The sequence below is a fragment of the Netta rufina genome (assembly GCF_964035555.1).
Source record: "Netta rufina genome assembly, chromosome: 10".
Classification (NCBI taxonomy): Eukaryota; Metazoa; Chordata; class Aves; order Anseriformes; family Anatidae; genus Netta; species Netta rufina.
The window spans coordinates 22,820,555-22,837,851 of NC_140133.1; the positions used below are offsets into that span (position 1 = coordinate 22,820,555).

Here is a 17,297-nt window from a genome sequence, read left to right on the forward strand (position 1 = left end):
CAGACATTTTCTAGAACACACCAGGTTTTCAGTGGCTCACTTTAATCAGGCTATCCACCAGAGATGGCTTTTGGCCACTAGTAGCTCCCAACCCGTTAAATGTTGGCAGCGGTCAGCAGACGGCAGGATGAAAATCTAATAGCTGAAGGGTTTTTGCCCCACAAGCGAGGAGTGTGATGCAGGATAATACTTTAAACAGAGATGAGACAGAAACAGGAACACAAATTCCAAATTCCCTTCAAATAACAGAGGTACATCTTGTAAAATCCAGACTTTTAGACAATTTTGCTTCTGAGTTAGAATTGAAAGATTAATACTCCAATGCCACTAATAACACGCAAGCTGCTGAAATCCTGCGAGACCAGCAACCCTCTAACAGTTTGGGCTCAAAAAATGCGCAGCCCTGTTCCACAACCAGTCCAGCCCCATGAGACTGCTGCTACTCACAATCATGCTGCGTTCCGAGGAGGACAAAGCAGAAAGAGGCCCCAGCAAGACAATACGGAAAAAGCCTGAATACCCACGCTCACCCTCATCCACCCTTCCTCTGAAAAACAACACGTCCTCAAGTGGAGAGGGAAGCGCAGGGCTGGCAGCTGCAAGTTAGCCCTGCTCAACGCACAAACCACCACCACTGCACTCCTGCTGCCACAGGACACTGCATCCCCTGTCCCGGGGACGTCCTAGTCCCACCCCAAGCACAGGTCTGCATTTGGCATCTCCATGCACTCCCCACACTGGACGAGTCCTGCTCGTCACTTGGCGGGTGACGAGGCAAAATCACCACGGGCTTTGGGATCAGCTTGCCTCATCAGCACACCACGCCTGACAAGGGCTCACCCAGGCTCTTTTTGATACAGGCCCTCTCGGAGCAAGCCATCCCCACGGCTGCTGGCAGAGCTGCTGCCCAAATGCGGGAACCAGCACTGCTCCTCTGCTCCAAAATGCCAATAAATTCTGCTGGTCTCTCCCCAGTTGGAGATTGCTGTCGACAGTCTGCCACCTCCTCCACTTGCTGCAAGGTGTGAGATCCCCACTTGAGAGGAAAACAAGGACCGAAGTATTTTCTTTACCTACCCTACAAAATAAATAAATAAATAAAGACAGAAAAAAGCAAAGCAGATCCTTCCAGCAGCTTCCTGCCTGGGTCAGGACATCCCCCTTCCACGCTGTGCTCTGCCTAAGCAGTGGCACAGCAGCACCCCAGCACATGGGACCTCGGCTCAAGTCCTGGCACTGCCGCCCATCTGATCAAGGACAAGGCATCAATTGGGTGGTCTACCACTGTATGTCCCCCAAGTGAAATGAGGGCAATAGCACTCCCCAAGCACAGACCTCTGCACAACCCTGAGGCCTCACAACAGGAGATGCACAACTGCAGGTGTGCAGGGCTGCAGCAGCACCCTGCATCCCGGCTCCTCTTCCCCTTTGTGCAAGGGGCACAGTGTGGGGAAAAAAGCCTTCAAACATCAGACACATTTTGTTCCCCTGGCCCAGAGCTTTCACCCATCCATCACCTCCTTGGTGTTGTGACCACAGTGCAAAGGGCTGCTCATGCGTCCACGCCTGTAGCCCTGCTGCTGTGGGGGCTGCAAGGCGCGAGCTCGCACACCGCGGCACCGGCCGGACTGGGACTCCCAGCCACACCGCTGTAGGTAGGGCGCGATGGCACTCAGGTGTTTGTAACTGATTGTTTCCAACTGCTGCTGGTTCCAGCTTGCCTTGTGTTTGCATTAAATTACCACAGCCAGGGGCTCAGACTTATTATGTTTCCAGCAGCTAGCTGGAAGAGGTCATCAGACCAGAGTATCGCAAGTTTGCAGTTGCCTACATGTTTAAATAGATGCCTAGCGGGATTTAGAAGCAGGCTGAGAGAGGTGTTTTTATAGCATCCCCCGACACCCATCCACATCTCCAGGTGCCTTGTTCACCTCTGCCCCAAGCCCTGCTCATCTTCTGTCTCAATCACAATAAAACAGACTTTCAAAAATCAGAAGAGAGATGCCACAATTCCTTCACTTCCACTCACCAAGACCTCACAGCCAAGCCAGCGCTGGTCGGATCTCCTGAGGAGCAGTTTCATATTTATCTGCGAGCTCAGCGCCTGCCCTGGAAAACATCCAGGGCTCTGCAAATGCAAGTGGTTAGAAACCCCTGAATGAAGGGACAACTGCTGAGATGTGCTCACCACCTTCATATGACTGCGTGATCACCCCTCCAGACTCACTCTGGCTGTGACAGGCAGCGACTGTGGCTGACATCGCACCTCCGTGTAAAACACTGGACTTGGCAAAAATGGTTCTTCTGTATTCCACCTTAGCCATTACTTAGTTACAGGAGATTTGATGAGCTCAGTTGATTAAAATTAATCTGAGTTTGTGTTTATCAAGGACGACAATACCTGTGCAGCTGACTGCGGCTCTCTGGAAGCCTGCAGGGGTGGCTCTGGTTCCCCGCAGCCAGGGAACGCCGCTCCCATCCCGCCTGGGCCAGCAGCAGCCGGCAGCACTGGCCCCAGGGCTAGAAGCAGGCCAGGAGCCACCTTCTGTTCTCTCACCTAAAGCAGACAGTCTCTGGTTTCCAGGCACAGACATTTCCATGACTTTGACTGGATTTCCCTTTGCAATGTGCTTCACGTGAGACGCAAGCAGGCGTGAGCCACAGGGCCTCCCACGGACATGCTCCCACCCTGCCTTTGGCTTCCCAGGGACACCCCTGCCCCACACCAAGAGCGGGGGCACTCGCCCGCCCCCAGGCACACTCTGCCCATGGACCATCGAGCCGAGCCCCTCCCTGGAAAGACGAGATTCACACGGCTCCTGTCCGGCATTTGCCAGCTGCCCGTGTGTGCCTAATTCCCGGTAAAAGGCTGTCATGACACAAGTTTCCAAGGAAACATACCTAGCACCTGCCATGCCTAGCTAATACCTGGTGAGGGTCAGCGCAGCTGCTCTGTACCCAGCTCAGGGTCCAAGCCGACGTCCTCCAAACCTCAGCGAAGCTCAGCCTTTGGCCCGAGCCCCTCCCCTGGGTACCCAAGGCCCCAGCAGCCGCCCCTCAGGCAGACTGGCCACTCGCTGCCCAGGCGAGGAAGGCTTGGGAGAAAACCTTGCCAGGCAAGGTACACTGACATCTTGTAAAGCAACACCCCGAACTAAAACAGACGTCACCGATACGACTAACTTTGTAGTAACGGGGCGTTCTTCTCTTCAGGTGAATGCTAGCACCTCCAACACAGCACCTTCTGTGAAAAGCAGAAACGAAGGCTGCTGCAGGAACTCCTGCCTTATCTTGAAGTACAAATTAAGTGTAAATTCCCAATTTCCCTTCTTGGCTAATCCTCTAGATTTATGTGAGTAGATGTAAGGTTAGAGCACATTTATTTTCATGTTTGGAATTTATAAATTCATATAAACCGGCACTTCAAAGTAACTCAGCTCCTATAAAACCCAATCCCACAGAGACACCACAGTGCTTGGACAGCAAGTAGATGCTTTGTCATATTCCCACGTGTATATGAATTTTTTTTCTTTGGGAACATTTTCTTACTGGTTTCAAACCACATTTCCAAGCACAAGCATTCATATACTGAAATTGTTTATACAGTCTACCCAAGGAGTTCATTTTATTTAACAGCCCGTTATAGTAAAACTCACTGGTGGGTATCTCATCATTACGCCACAAAGCACTGTGTTCAATGAGCATGCAGGATCTGACACAAAGCCACAAGAGCTAGAAACTTGAGAATTAATGCTGAAATGCATCATTATCCCATGCCGCTGTGCCTAAATTTTTCAGCATAGAAAACAATTGGGTTTTTCAGCCTTTTTAGAGTTGCAGACCCCAAAACATTTCCCAGGAGTGATGCACATCCCTGGGTAGCAAATCTAAATCTAAATATAAGGAATATGAGTCTGCTTTCTCTCATTATCTCTCAGGGAGTTTTTAGGAGAGCATGGAGCTTGACATGGAAAACCACAGAAGGCAAGTAGGGAGCCTGGTGAAACTGGGGCAGCTTTACCAGCTCGGCTTCCCTCAAGAGTCCTGGCTGGCCACGCAGTTCATTTTATCCTGTGTTGATCTCAGACCCCTACATCAACGAGCGTCTGGGCACGCAGCAGGAAGGGTTGCAGGGACACCTGGACATCCACATTTGCTTACCCTTCTGCTGCTGCCACAGCTGGGACCACGGAGCCAGAACAGCCTGGTAGCTGCCTCAGTTTCCCTGTCCAGAAAGGCAGACGGTGCAACACACAGGCACCGACCACAGCCAGAGGGTGCCATGCGGCTGTCCTGCAGTAGGGCACCCAGGGAGGCAGCGCGGGGAACTGGCCATCACCTCCCCTGATGTGGTGCTGCAGGCATCCTGCTCGGCCTCCCCAGGCCAGTTTGCACAAGGGCACAGGCTCCTGGCAGCTGCCCCACGCTCCAGCTGTGCCGCGGGGCTGACCCTCACACCGAGCGGGCCACAGTCCGGCTGGGAAGAACAGTTCAGAGATGAAGTTAACCCACTCGGTGTCCCCAGGCTTCAGTAAGCACTGACAGCACATTGCTGCAGTTGATGTTTAAGACAGGCTGCTGAAGAGATCTTACATCCCTCCTCCATTCTGAAGACTGAGGTCCAAATTTGATCCAGGCTTCTAGCAGTAAAAACAGGACAGTGACTTCATGCAGTATTTCATCTCAGCTGCATGCGTTACAAACACAGCCCGCTATTTGATATAAAATTAATTACAAAAAAAGCTACTTTTGCTGTGGGAAACCAAACCTAGAGCTCACCCACTCACTCTGTGCCCATCAAGAACCAAACCAAACCAAATCCTTCCCTGGAACATCCTCCTTCCCCTACGCTGCTTCTGCTTATCCATCTCCTTGGTGACTTTTTGGTGGCGCTCATCAAGAACAATCAACCAACCTGCTGACCTAGACCATGCTCCCCTGCACACTTTCCCCACGTCTCACAAAGTCATTAAGCACATGCTTAATTGCAAGTCAGTGCTCCCATGACAGGGACAGGGCATCCCCCAGGACACCGGCCCAGCCGCCAGCCTGGGAAGACACAGCGGCCGCAGCTCCCGCTGCCCGGCTGTCCTGGCAGCCCCAAGACACGGCTGGCATGCCTGGAGCCAAGGGCTGGCGGCAGTGGCTGGGAACTGGGACCTGGATCTGGGCACCAGCACCGAGCCCTCGCATGGTGCCCACCTCCCACGGTGTCACCTGCCACCACGCCGAAGGTAACGAGCCTGACCTGCCATCGCCCCGTTCTCCCAAAACCCATCCCTCATGCCCGAGTGCCGCGGCTCCCCGGCTGAGTCACAGCTAAGTGCTGCAGGAGAGGAGCATTCAATTAGACAGAACAACACACAAGGGGGCAATGATTTTCCTTTCACACCGCATTACGCCTAACAGCCAGTGCTCCCTATTTGTAACAACCGACTACTTCAGCCTAACATGTATTCGGAATGAATCAGGTCATCATTAGATTTTCATTTTTTTTCCAGAAGGAGCTTAAAACCAAACTACCTAGACTACAGGAAGAACTAATGAGCCACAATTTTGATAATACCGGTGCACCTATCAGAGATGCATAGGCAAAAGAAAACTTGGAAACCCACTAACGGCTGGAAAAGTGGAGCTTATAATGGGAAGGCAGCTAGACACTGATCTGCACCACTGAACCAGCTGCTGCTTTAATACATTTTCCTGCTGCGTTCCCAGGGCTGGGACAGAAAATGTATTAGAGTATTTCATTGTCTTGAAGGTGGAAATTGATGTTAGATTTTTGCAGCACAAAGAAACACAATATTACAACTCTTCTCTTGACACTGCCACTCTGGGACTTGAAAACGAAAACAGCTTGTTAACTTGTTGGCAATTCTAATGATTAAGTAAAAGGCAAAAGGAAAAAAAAATGAAAGGCTCTCCTTCTGACTGGTAGGAAGGCTTCCCAGCAGGCTTGGTCAGCGGTTTTAGAGAAATACGCTTCAAATAAATGGGAAGCGTAGAAATATTAGGCATGAACGAATATTAATAGTATGCTTCATTTATATCCTGCTGTACTTGACATCAAAGGATCTCAAAGCAGCTTTACAAATGTAATCTTTCACAACACGTGAGCTAGGCTTCTGAATAACAGTAGTAGATACAGGAGTGTGCCTCAAATCAGGAAACTGAGGCACCTACAATTAAATGACTGGCTTGAGGACAGCCACACAGCACCAGATAAACCAGAACCCCGTTTTCCCTGTCCACCCTTTATAATCACCAGCCATACTGCTGTTTCCATTTAAACAAATTTTCTTGCAGCCTGATCTCACCACAAAGCTAAACACAGCGGGTGTCTGGTGACTTCCATAGGACTGGAGGCTCGGAATTTTCTAGCTCGCTCCCCTGAACCTCACATACCTGATTGCTTACCCTTTCAGGAACACAGACTTCCTTCGCAGAATGAACTGACAACATACTTCTGGTTGTCCTCCTCCACCAGCCACAGGGCATTCAGAGGAAAGAACCGATACCAGGGCTACACTTCGCAGTGCATCCACATTAAAGGCCAGATTCAGAGATGGAGAGAAATCTCATCTCAGTGAGCTCAGGGTCTCTCTGGAGTCACTGTGGAATTAACTGTCTGCATAGCTTATTGGATATGGCACTTGATATTTCGAATGTTATTACACTGCTGTTACTTGTAATTATTTTCCTTAATAACAAAAGTTAGAAAAGGCAGTGTTTTCTCAACCATCGAGAAGCGCTGAGGGAGCTCTAGGGAACTGGGTGTCTCTCTGCCATTGAGTTTCAATTAAAACTGTGCTTCTAACTCTTAAGCACTCTCCAGACTTCTTAGCTGCAGTGCCTCCTCTCAACCCGTGTGACAGAGATGCTACAATCCTGCAAGGTGCTGAGTGTCAGATTTGCAGGGATGCTGAGCATCAGCCCCAGCCAGCAAGACCTGCGGGTGCTTTCCTGCCCTGTAAATAGGATTCCCGACTCCCAGTGCCTCCTCTGAGAGCCGTGACCATGCCAAAACTTGAGGACTGGGCTCCTAGTGTTTAATGCGCTGACTCTTTGTGGAATTAACTCAAAAGCCAGGACAACTACCAGATTGCCTGGCTGTCAGGCAGCTTGTAGATTGCCACCAGGGAAAAACTATTCAACTTTGCTAGAGTAGGTCTACGAACCAGTGCATTAAGACTACATATTTTAACGCAGCATGGAGATGCCACACTAAACACTTCGGTTACCATGGGAAACCTTTCTCTCCTTGCCACTGGCATTGCACAGGGAAGCCCAAGCCCAAATGCTCTATCTTGCCTTTGAAATCCAACAGATGTTTTTACGATCTTTGATGGAGCTGAGTTATGCATCCTTCCCAGAGGAAGGGAAAAATGCACTGTTAAAGCAGCTCTTTCTCTTTCTTTGTTTCTCTCTCTTTCTTTCTCTCCAAACAGTGCACGTCTTTAGTGAAAGGGAAAACAGCCGTCTTTATCCGGCGTTAACATTTACGTCCACTTGGTAACAAATCGTGACAGCGGCAAACTTTTCCCCCGAACGCAACGGAACAAGGCCGCCAGTGTGCGCGCCTCCCCTCGCGGGGCTGCCCGGCCGCGGCGGGACGGGACGTGGGAAGGGAGCAGCTGCGGCTGGCGGTGCTCCCCCCCCCCAGCCCCTCCCGGCCGTGCAGGGAGCGCGGCCGGACGCCGAGCCTCTGAGTCACCGCCGGGTCTCTGCGGCACGGAACGTGGGAATATCGCTGCCCCGGGACGGAGCCCCGCGGCGCACGCACGCAGCAGCGCACACGCGCTCCCTCCGCTCCCCCGTGCCGAGCGCCGTGCGCGCCTGCCGGGGGAGGCGGCGGGACCGGCCGGCGGAGCGGGGCCGCTCGGGCGGCAGCGGACGGGGCGGGCCGGGGCCGTCGCCCCCCGCCGGCCGCAGCCTCGGGGCGCCCCGTCGGCGCTGCCCGAGGGCGCTGCCCGGCGTCGCTCCCCGTGGCGCCGCCCGGCCCGGCAGGTGCCCGCCGTACCTGGATGTTGCGCTTCTCGCAGGCAGGGCCGGTGCCCTGCACCACGCTGTCCAGCACGGTGACCATGCCGGCGGCGGGGCTGACGAAGCAGGAGTTGCGCGCCGCCCGGATCGTCTCCTCGATCTCGGCGAAGCGGAAGATGCAGAGCGCCGAGAGCGGCCGCCCGCCGCCGCCGCCCGGCCCGGCGCGCTCGAAGACGCCGAAGAGCAGCTCCTCCTCGGGCGGGGGGGCCGCGGCCGGGCCCGAGGGGCTGCGCCAGGCCGCCCGCGCCGGGAAGACGGAGACGAGGCGGGTGAAGGCGTCGGCGGCGCCGCCGCAGCGCAGCCCCAGCTGGATGTAGGACTCGGTCAGCTTCTTGGTCTCGCCGCTGCCGTTGAGCGTGGCCTCGGCCGCGTCGCCCAGGCAGATGCGGGCCAGCAGGCTGTGCGAGGGGCTCTCCTTGTCGCCCGCGTTGGCCTCGCTGTTGAGCGCCAGGTAGGCGTAGGGGCGGCGGGCGGGCGGCGCGGCGCCGCGCTGCAGGAAGGCGCGCACGAAGCTGAGCTTGTGGCGCGCCTTGGCGACCTGCTTGATCTTGAAGATGTTGTCGTCGGAGGGGTTGATGTCGAAGGTGAAGAGCTTGGCCAGGTCGCCGCGGGCGTTGAGCGCGCGGATGGCGATCTCGGGCGTGTTCTCGAAGCGGTGGTCCTCCAGGCTGCGGTTGCGGGGGAAGAAGGGGCTGCCGAAGCCCGTGTAGGTGGCGGCCACCAGCAGCCGCGCCCCGCCGCCGCCGCCGCGGCGCAGCACCAGCCCCACGGTGGAGGCGTTGGGGTGGTTGGCCGCCACGTTCAGCATGCTGGGGAAGACGGTGACCGCGTCGCTGCCGCCCGGCGGGAAGCGCACGGCCACGGCCGAGATATTGGTCATGCTGCGGAGCTGGCAGAGGCCCTGGTAGATGGAGCCGCAGACGACGAGGACGCCCTGCTCGGGGTCGGGCTGGAGGATCTTGTTGTAGTTGTTGGTGAGCACCTTGGGGTGCTCGCAGGAGGCCTGCGGCAGCTGCGGCGCGTGGCACAGGGGGCTGTCCAGCACCGGCCCCACCGCCGCCTCCGCCTGCAGCGCCAGCTCGCCCCCCGACAGCTGGAACAGGCGGTTGACGGCCGCCAGGTAGACGCGGGAGCCGGGGCCGTCCAGCGCGAAGTTGTTGGTGGGGGTGGGCGAGAGGAACTTGCGCTGCACCTCCAGGCCGGCGGCGCGGCCGGGCAGCAGCAGCGGCAGCAGCGGCAGCAGCAGCGGCAGCAGCGCGGGGGGCCGCGGCTCAGCGCCCGCCGCCGGAGCCGGGGCCGGGGCCGGAGCCGGAGCCGGAGCCATCCCGCCGCCCGCGCCGCCGCGGAGCCGCCGAGTGCATGAGCCCGCTGCGAGCGGCGGGAGGGGCCGGGCCGCGGGGCCGCTTCCTGCGGGGGCTGCGCGCCCGCCGCCGAGCGACGCCCGCGGGAAGTGGCGGCCGCGGCGGGTGCGCGGGTGCGCGGCGCTGCGCGGCGGGGGGCGGCGGGGCGCGCTCACGGCCGCGCCTCCCTCCCTCCGCCCGCCCCCGCCCCCGCCCTTCTTGGCGTTACTCACTTCTTTCTTATTCGGGGTTTGTCATGTGAAGATGATTAAGTCGCGGGTATTTTTCCCCGCGCCGCGGGCCGGCCCCGCACCGGGCGGGGGCACGAGCGCCGCGGCCCCCCTGCCCCGGGCACGGCTCTGCTCCGCCGCCCCGCTTCTCCCCAGCCGGTTTCGCGCAGAACCGGCGGAGGGGCGGCCGAAGGACGCGGCGCCTTCCCCAGCGGCGGAGCGGAGCGGCCAGCCCCGGGGGGGGGGGGGAGAACGGGCCCCCCGCCGGCCGGCCCCGGGCAGGGGCGCGAGGAGGCGGCGGCGGGGCCGGGGCGGGCAGGGACAGAGCGGGCAGGGACGGAGCGGGCAGGGACGGAGCGGGCAGACGTGCCGGGGGCTGCAGGGCCCGTCCCGTCCGGGCGGCCGCGCCCGCTGCGGGCTGCGAGCCCGGACGGAGCGGGGGGCCGGGGGCAGCGAGGCCCCGGGGGAACGCCGGGCACGGCCGCGGCCTCGGGTCGGTTCCCGGCCCCGGCCCCGGCCGCGGGCAGCTCCCCCGGGAACCGGCCCCCGGCGCGGGGAGCGGCGTGCGGCTCCTCGGGGCCCCACCTCCGGAGGGAGCTTTGCCCGCACGAGGAGCCAAAGGCAGAGTTCGGAACAGGACCGCGCGTCTCCTCTGCCCTCCATCGGGCTCTTCTTTAACTGTAGAAACGGAATGAATAAATAAATAAATAAGAGAAAGAAGTGTTGATATTTCCAAATTCCACCCACTGAAATGCATGGGGTGGGGGGGATGGCCCCGAGATAGCGCAGCCTCTGATCCGCCCTTCCTTATCGGCGTGGAAACGCTCTACCTGGGTGGGTGAAAGTGTAAATTCACATCCCCGGCAGCTCTTCCCACGTCCGTGGGCACGCGTGCTCCCCCCCTTGTGGGGAGGGATGCCCTCGGACCGAGGAGCGCGGCCAGGTAAGAGTACAAAGAAAGCCACGAACGATCCTGCGGCAGGAGCCTGCCCGGGCTGCACTCTGTGCAACAGATGCTTTGTTTGCTCAGGGCTCACAGCCCCGCAGCGTGAGTGGAGCGGCCCCGAGCAGCTGCCCAGAGCAGCACTCAGCAGAGCCGCCCAGACCCCAGGCAGGTGCCGAGGGGGCACGGGAGGGCTGCAGGGCGCTGCAGTACCCCGACCCTTGGCACCCTGGGGATGCTTGCAGCCAAAGCAAGGGCAGAGCTGAAAGCCAGGCACGTGGCTTTATCCTCAGTGTCCTCGTCTCAATCCTGAGTTTCCACTATGAGCAGAGACCCAGCCGGAGCACCCACGTGTGGAGGAAAGCAGAGGGGAAGCTTGTAGCCTTGCTTTCACCATGCAGCTACAGCTGTGTATCATTACAATGACACAAGTCTCCTTGCAATAGGGGAGTGTAGGGGAGTGTGTCCCCTGCACAGGGTTGAGTACAGAAGCACCTCACCATCCACAAATAGCTGTCAGCATTTAAAGCAAGGGTAGGAAATCAGATGAGCCCTGGAAAGCTGTATTCCCTCCTGTCCCCAAGCTGTGCCTTGCCACCCTGCCCGTTCTCGTGGTGCTTATTTTCATTTATACAAAACATGGTAGCGAGGCTGATGAGAATTCTGCACGACTTCTGTTCTGGAGAGGAAAATCCTCTGTTGTTGTCTAATCTCATTTCTACACCTGCCAATTTTCCTCACCCCCTTCCTGTCCTCCTCGCTCTCTTCAGAGCACTAATTAATACGCAACTGCTTTGGCCACGCCATGTCCACCAAAAAAGTGCATTGAATTAAATGTTGTGCTTTCGTGCTATCTAACTCATTGTCTCTGGTAATCATATCCTTAATTAGTAGAGTTATTAGCTGTTTCTGAATGTGGGACTCCCAGTTGTTGGATCTTTTTTTAAACTACAAGATAGCAATATTTAAATGTGATCGTGTCTTTAATTGCATAGAAATAAACCCCCATGATCCCAAACCCTTAATCTGCCTATTTTAGGATTTCTTATGGCTGCTTATCCTGATAGTAGAGCATCTTCCATGTGGAATCAGCCTTTTAAGGCATATTAAATTAGGTTCCAGATTACAGTCAGTTAAAAATAAAAAAAAATATATAGGCCAAAGAGCATATGAAAATGTTTGACTTACCCAAAGGTATTCAGTAGTTGCTTTGTAAGAAAAAAAATCCCCCAGGAGCTCTGACTCCCATTTCCTATGGTGAGCAGTTAGCTACACTGATACAATTAAAGCCAAAGTATTTGTGGTATTGAAGGATTGTTTGACAAAGATTTTATTGTTGTTGTTAGGAAACAATCCTCTGGTAAGATGCTTTGAGGGGAATATTTTCCAGAAATGATTTCCCACCCCTATTATCTGGGCTGCTAGAAGCTCTAGTGAGTATTTCAGGGTAATGCTCCTAATGGAGTAGTAGAGGTTTTTAAATCTCTCATACACAGATCTCACCATTATTTTTTTGTTCAGGAAGAAAAAAGGAAAGGTCAAAATTAAACCACATGCCTCCTGCAATAGGCATTCACCCCCCTGCCAAAATCCCTTCTCCTGTGTGACTTCTGTGCAGGTTTAAAGACAACAGCTTTTCAGATATCTCTGTGGGGGAGAGGGGCTGTGTGCATAAGAACTCAAAAACACTTTAATTATTAATAAATATATTTACACGAGAACAGTTTCCCTTTAGGGGAAACATGAGTTACTCATGCAATTACTCAGGTTATATTGACTCAACACTGTCAAAGAAAAAAAAAAAAAAAAGGACCTAATCACTTTAATACAGGGGGGCATAAACATCTATTTATTTAGTGGGGTTTGTGTGCAAGGTAACCATAAAGTGCCCTGTGGATTTGGGAAGAAAACTCGCCCTTGCACATGGGAGATGGTGAGGTTTGACTCAGCAGACGTGCATGGGACAGGCTCCTGGGGCTACCTCTGCCTCTGTGCGGGGACCCCGTGGGTACCGCAGGTGCTCGGGGCTGGGCTGCACGGGAGGGCAGAGGCATGCGGGGCTGCGTGGAGCAGCCTCAGTCCTGCTGTGGGTACAAGCCCCAGACGTGGTGGGCTCCTCACGTCCTGGCAGAGGAAAGGCAACGCTTGGCCTCAGTCACACAGGAGCTGCCGCTGGGCACTCACCCGCCTGCACCAGGTCACGTCAGAATACACGGCTGCTCCGGGCCAGACAGCCAGGTCTCACGTTTGTCAATCTTCACACCTTGCCTCTAAGTGGGGTCTTCGGTTTATTTTCTATGAGATTGCAGGGCAGGTTAGTGAGAGACCTTGGGGTAGATTCACATTCATCAGCACTTGTTTTGAATCCATTTGGCCGCTTTCTTTCCCTCTCAAACACATAACGATGCAAAATGGCCGATGGATAGCTGTAGCAGATCAGAGCAGGGGTCCAGCTCACGCACTGCCCTCGTCCTGAGAGAGGCTGCTGGTGGCTCTCCGAGGAAAGGGTTCCAGAGGCAGGACAGAGGATGCCAGGAGGTCTCCGGGTGCTGAGGAAGTGCAAGGGGAAATAAAGGTGAGCAGAGATGCGCTCAGACACAGAGAAATCATTACCTGCACAAGAACTGCTCCTGATCACCGCACTTACCTGATGCTGTCCAGTCCTGCCTGCCACCCGGCTTTGTCCAGTTAGTTGTTAGTGCCTGGTGTCATCAGGCTGGATGCATCAGCAAAGTGCTCACAAATGTACTTCAGGGCACTCAAATAACAGAGGGCTTAGAAATAGACTGATTAGCAATTCTCAGTATATTTTTGGATGAGTGTGGACTGGGTCCCTATTTTATTGTTACTAATCTGTATCGTGAGCACAGCTCATGGAGAAGGAGGCCAGGCTGTCATTACTGTTATTACTAATGATTTAGCACACTGGGATTCTGCTAGGTGCTTAGCAGAAAGATTAAGGCAAGGTCCCTTCCCAAACGTCCTTTAATCTAAGCACGAGCTGTGGTGTGGGCTCAGGCTTCACTGCAAATGGCTGTTGCAGGAATTGCACTGGCAGGTTCCACTGCCACCATGTTGCTGGCTTCCAGCCCTGGTCTGAGCAAGGGCGAGAGGGATTTATGGGGACATGTGGCACTTTCTGAGAAGAATCATGCTTTTTTCCCCTCAAATCTCTTTGTTTTCGAAGATGAACCTTTCCCAGTGTAATATAGAGCAGAGTATGTAATGCAGTCATAACCTTGTCTGCAGCATGCAGCCGGCTGACATGCTCACCGTGAGGGATTCGCCTCCAGAGAGGAGCTGTGCAGACAGAGGTTGTGAGCATGAAAAGGTCTCCTTCTGGGTTAATGATGGATTCAGTACTGGTGAAAGTTCACACACACACAATAATGGCAGGATTTTCCAGACAAGGAGGTTTATCACCAGGCAATAAAAAATGTATGTTTTGTAGGCTGTGCTGGGATTTGACACCGTTGCTGAGGACGGAAAGGAGTTTTGGTTTTACAGGCTGGGCCCTCAGCTGGGAAGCAGCAGCAGCAGGCTCCCCACCTTCCCACAGGACCACTTTGTGACCTGCTGCTTTTTGGTTTTCTCTCTAGAGGTTAAGAAAGGGCTCAGCGCTCACTGCCCCCCCAGTCTCACACCTATCAGGGCTGGAAGCACAGCCAGTAAGCTCAAACATGTCTCCAGCTCTGCTCTGCGAGAAATTGAGCGTGTACTGAGGCCAGCGGCAGTGCAGGGGGGGGCAGGGAGCAGCCCCCGGTGCTGCTCGGGCAGCGGTGTGCCCGGGGTGGGGGCCCGGCCCGCTCACGGACTCATGCTGCCGCCGGAGCCACGGCAGTGCCCGACGCAGGGACGGCCGCGTCCCGTCCACGTCAGGCCCCGGCTCTGGTCCCGCTGCTTCTGACTGAGTTCCAGCAGCGTGGGATGCAGCATTTGGCTCCCAGCAAAGGAAGCGAGCGCAACATAAAGCAGAGCATCCCCTCGTGGGATTCGCAGCGGGGGCCGGGCTGATTGTTCAAAACAAAGCATGGCCGCTTTGGAAGCGAGCCTGCTTCTTACCCTGGGATTCGCACACGAAGCCCCTAGCTGACCCACGCGGCAAGGCCCTGCAACGGCAGCCAGTGGGGCCGATCCCACCAGCTTTGTTCAATGTCCCCCGCCAAAGCCCGGAGGAAGTTTTTCCTTATGAAGTCAGGCAGGATCGTGCCACACTCTTCGCAATATGCTAACTTTCCAGTGAGCAGTTGCTCAATACGTGCTTAAGTAGACGGGCCACTACTACCCGTTAACCAAAACAAATGGGAAAGGAGGAAAGCTTACAGCACAACAATTGCTTTCAATTAGAGGAAATATCTATTGCCAAAATATGTCAGTGGGATTTGACAGACTACATTTTTAACTGTGTACTACTGAAGGGCTGGCTGCACTAAAATGCAGCTTAAACTAAACAAGGATTTAAACCCTTCCCTTCTTTCTCATGGAATAATCACCAGGCTGTAAATACATTATTACAGTCCACACAGCCCTTGTTAATTCAGAGCGATTTGACTTACCTCAGTAGTTTTGACTCTATTCTCTTCCATGTTTGCAGGACTTGTTGAGGCTTCAGCACTGATGTTCATTAAGTGCTTTTAAGTGAAAGGGAAATGTGGTTAACTTCATAATTATTGTTTGCTTTGTACACCTTAAAACAAACCTAATCATTTTGATTAAAACCTCACAAGTTCTGAGTCAACTCTCTATTTGGCATGTCCAGCTCTAAGCACTCTGCTGCACAGAGCAGACCCCCGGAACAGCTCCAGGAACATCCTCAGCCTAGCAGGCCCTGCCACCAGCAAGCCTGTGTGTGTCCCTGGTGGCATCCCAGCCCTGCAACAGGCCCAGTGCTGGTGCCAGCCCAGTGGCCACGGCCGTCACCTGCCCTGAACCCAGCCCAGCAGATGCCGCTGGACCCAGGGCCCGTGCAAAGTCTTGGGCTTCTGCCAAGGTCAGCTCCAGCTTCAAGTCACTTGTCAATGCTTTAGCTCTAGGTCAGGCATCCAGCCCTTGCCAAACCCAGCCCAGCGCATGGTCCCATAGCTTCTGTATCCAGCTGTAACGCTGGCTCACGGTCTCTGCTAGCCCAGTCCCCAGCTGGTGTTAACCCCAGCCTCCCCATCTCAGCCAGTCCCAGCCACAGGGGGCCCTGTTAAGATAGCCCTTGACAGCATCATCTCAATGACTTACTGTGGCAGTAATTATCATTCACAGCAATAAACTGAGCATATCAGCATCTCTAACCCTGACCCTGCCGGGGGGCCTCACGGCATTACTGTCCCATCCTCCAGCACCCTGACCTCCACCCCAACGCCATCCCACACTGAATTCCAGCCAAGAGCCCCCCTCCAGCCAACCCGCCTGCTGCAAGACCCATGCCCTACCCTGCACCCCCACCTGGACACAAGTTCTGCCCAGAACATGCCTGTGCCGCTTCTAATAAGGGCAAGGTAACACCTGGCTGTTACGATAAAGTCCTCCTCAACCTCGTTGTTCTCCGCACGGGACGATCGGGTCCTGCAGTTCTTGCACTGTGCCCTGGCATTTGAATGGAGACGTGGGGTCAGCTTCTTGCAGTATCTTACTAGTAATTAGTAGGTGTCAGTTACAAATGTGCCCATCCACTACTTTTTACTAGGGAACCTAAAGTACTTTCATACCTATATCTTACAGTGGCCTGCTATCTGCAATTTGTAGATAAATCTTTGATGTGTGGAGTCCAGCAGCATATGTTTTACATTGCCTCTAATAGCTGTCTTTCAGTATAATGTCGCTTGTGGGGTGTCGTCTGGTATTGTATATTTTTGGACATATTGTAAACAGTGTGATTTCGTTCTTGACATTTCTGTAGTGACCTCAACAGTCTTAGAGGTTTACACATTTCTTATGTGCAGTCAACACATCCATTAATCTTAAAGATAAGCCAAAATTTAAGTCTTTCACACACATTTATATATACACACCCCCCACCCCCCAAGGAAAAAAACAAAACAAAACAAAAAAAACAAACACACACATAAGCACATACACATTTAAAATGCCAGCAAGTCCTATGTTGGATTGCTTGTAGCATTCTGGATTTTGTCGCAGAAGAGCACTAGTAAAGAGAGCTAGCAGGCAGGTTAGGCTGCCAATATGCTATGTAGAATAAGCATGCTTGCATGCATGTGAATGTATTTGCGCCTGAACTCACCACAAAATCAATATTGTAAAACAAACAAAGTTTAAAAACTGCATACTAATGGAAACATTCACGTGACTCTTTAAACTAGAGAAAACACCTTTTTCTTTGTATTATGAGGGTAGCCTGGTAGAAAGACACTCTTTGCTCTACGCTCACAAGCAGTTGTGACCCTGAAACTGAGCAGCAAGAGTGCTAAAGCAAAAAGAAGGGGCAACCTGCTGGTACAGCTGGGGAAAGTGAGAAAGAAGAGACAAACAAACAGCCTAAATAATTAAAATGACCTTTCAAAACTCACTGATTTAAAATGTAAACACCATAAAGACTGTACGTCTGACCCCTGAATATCAGCTGTTCCATCTTGCTAAGCAGTGGTCTTTTTGCTATTTTCACATCCACATCTCATTGTACATGGGCATACAGTGTATTTCAGGGGTTGTGGATGTCACAGGAGAACTCCCCCCACAGGAGAACTCCCCCTTCTAGGGGGTCTTCTACCCCCAGCAGGACAGAATGAGTCA

At 54.1% G+C, this 17,297-nt stretch overlaps 1 protein-coding gene across 1 annotated transcript in view; it reads right to left on the reverse strand.

Annotated features, from left to right (window-relative positions):
• PLXND1 (plexin D1) overlaps positions 1–9,367 on the reverse strand; it is a gene marked incomplete at its 5' end in the record, with an annotated part of 80,569 nt that extends 71,202 nt beyond the window's left edge. Inside the window, one exon of the mRNA XM_084292928.1 lies at positions 8,021–9,367. Coding sequence (XP_084149054.1) covers positions 8,021–9,367 — 1,347 coding nt within the window. The remainder of the gene's footprint in view (positions 1–8,020) is intronic.
• Positions 9,368–17,297: the final 7,930 nt, after the last annotated feature.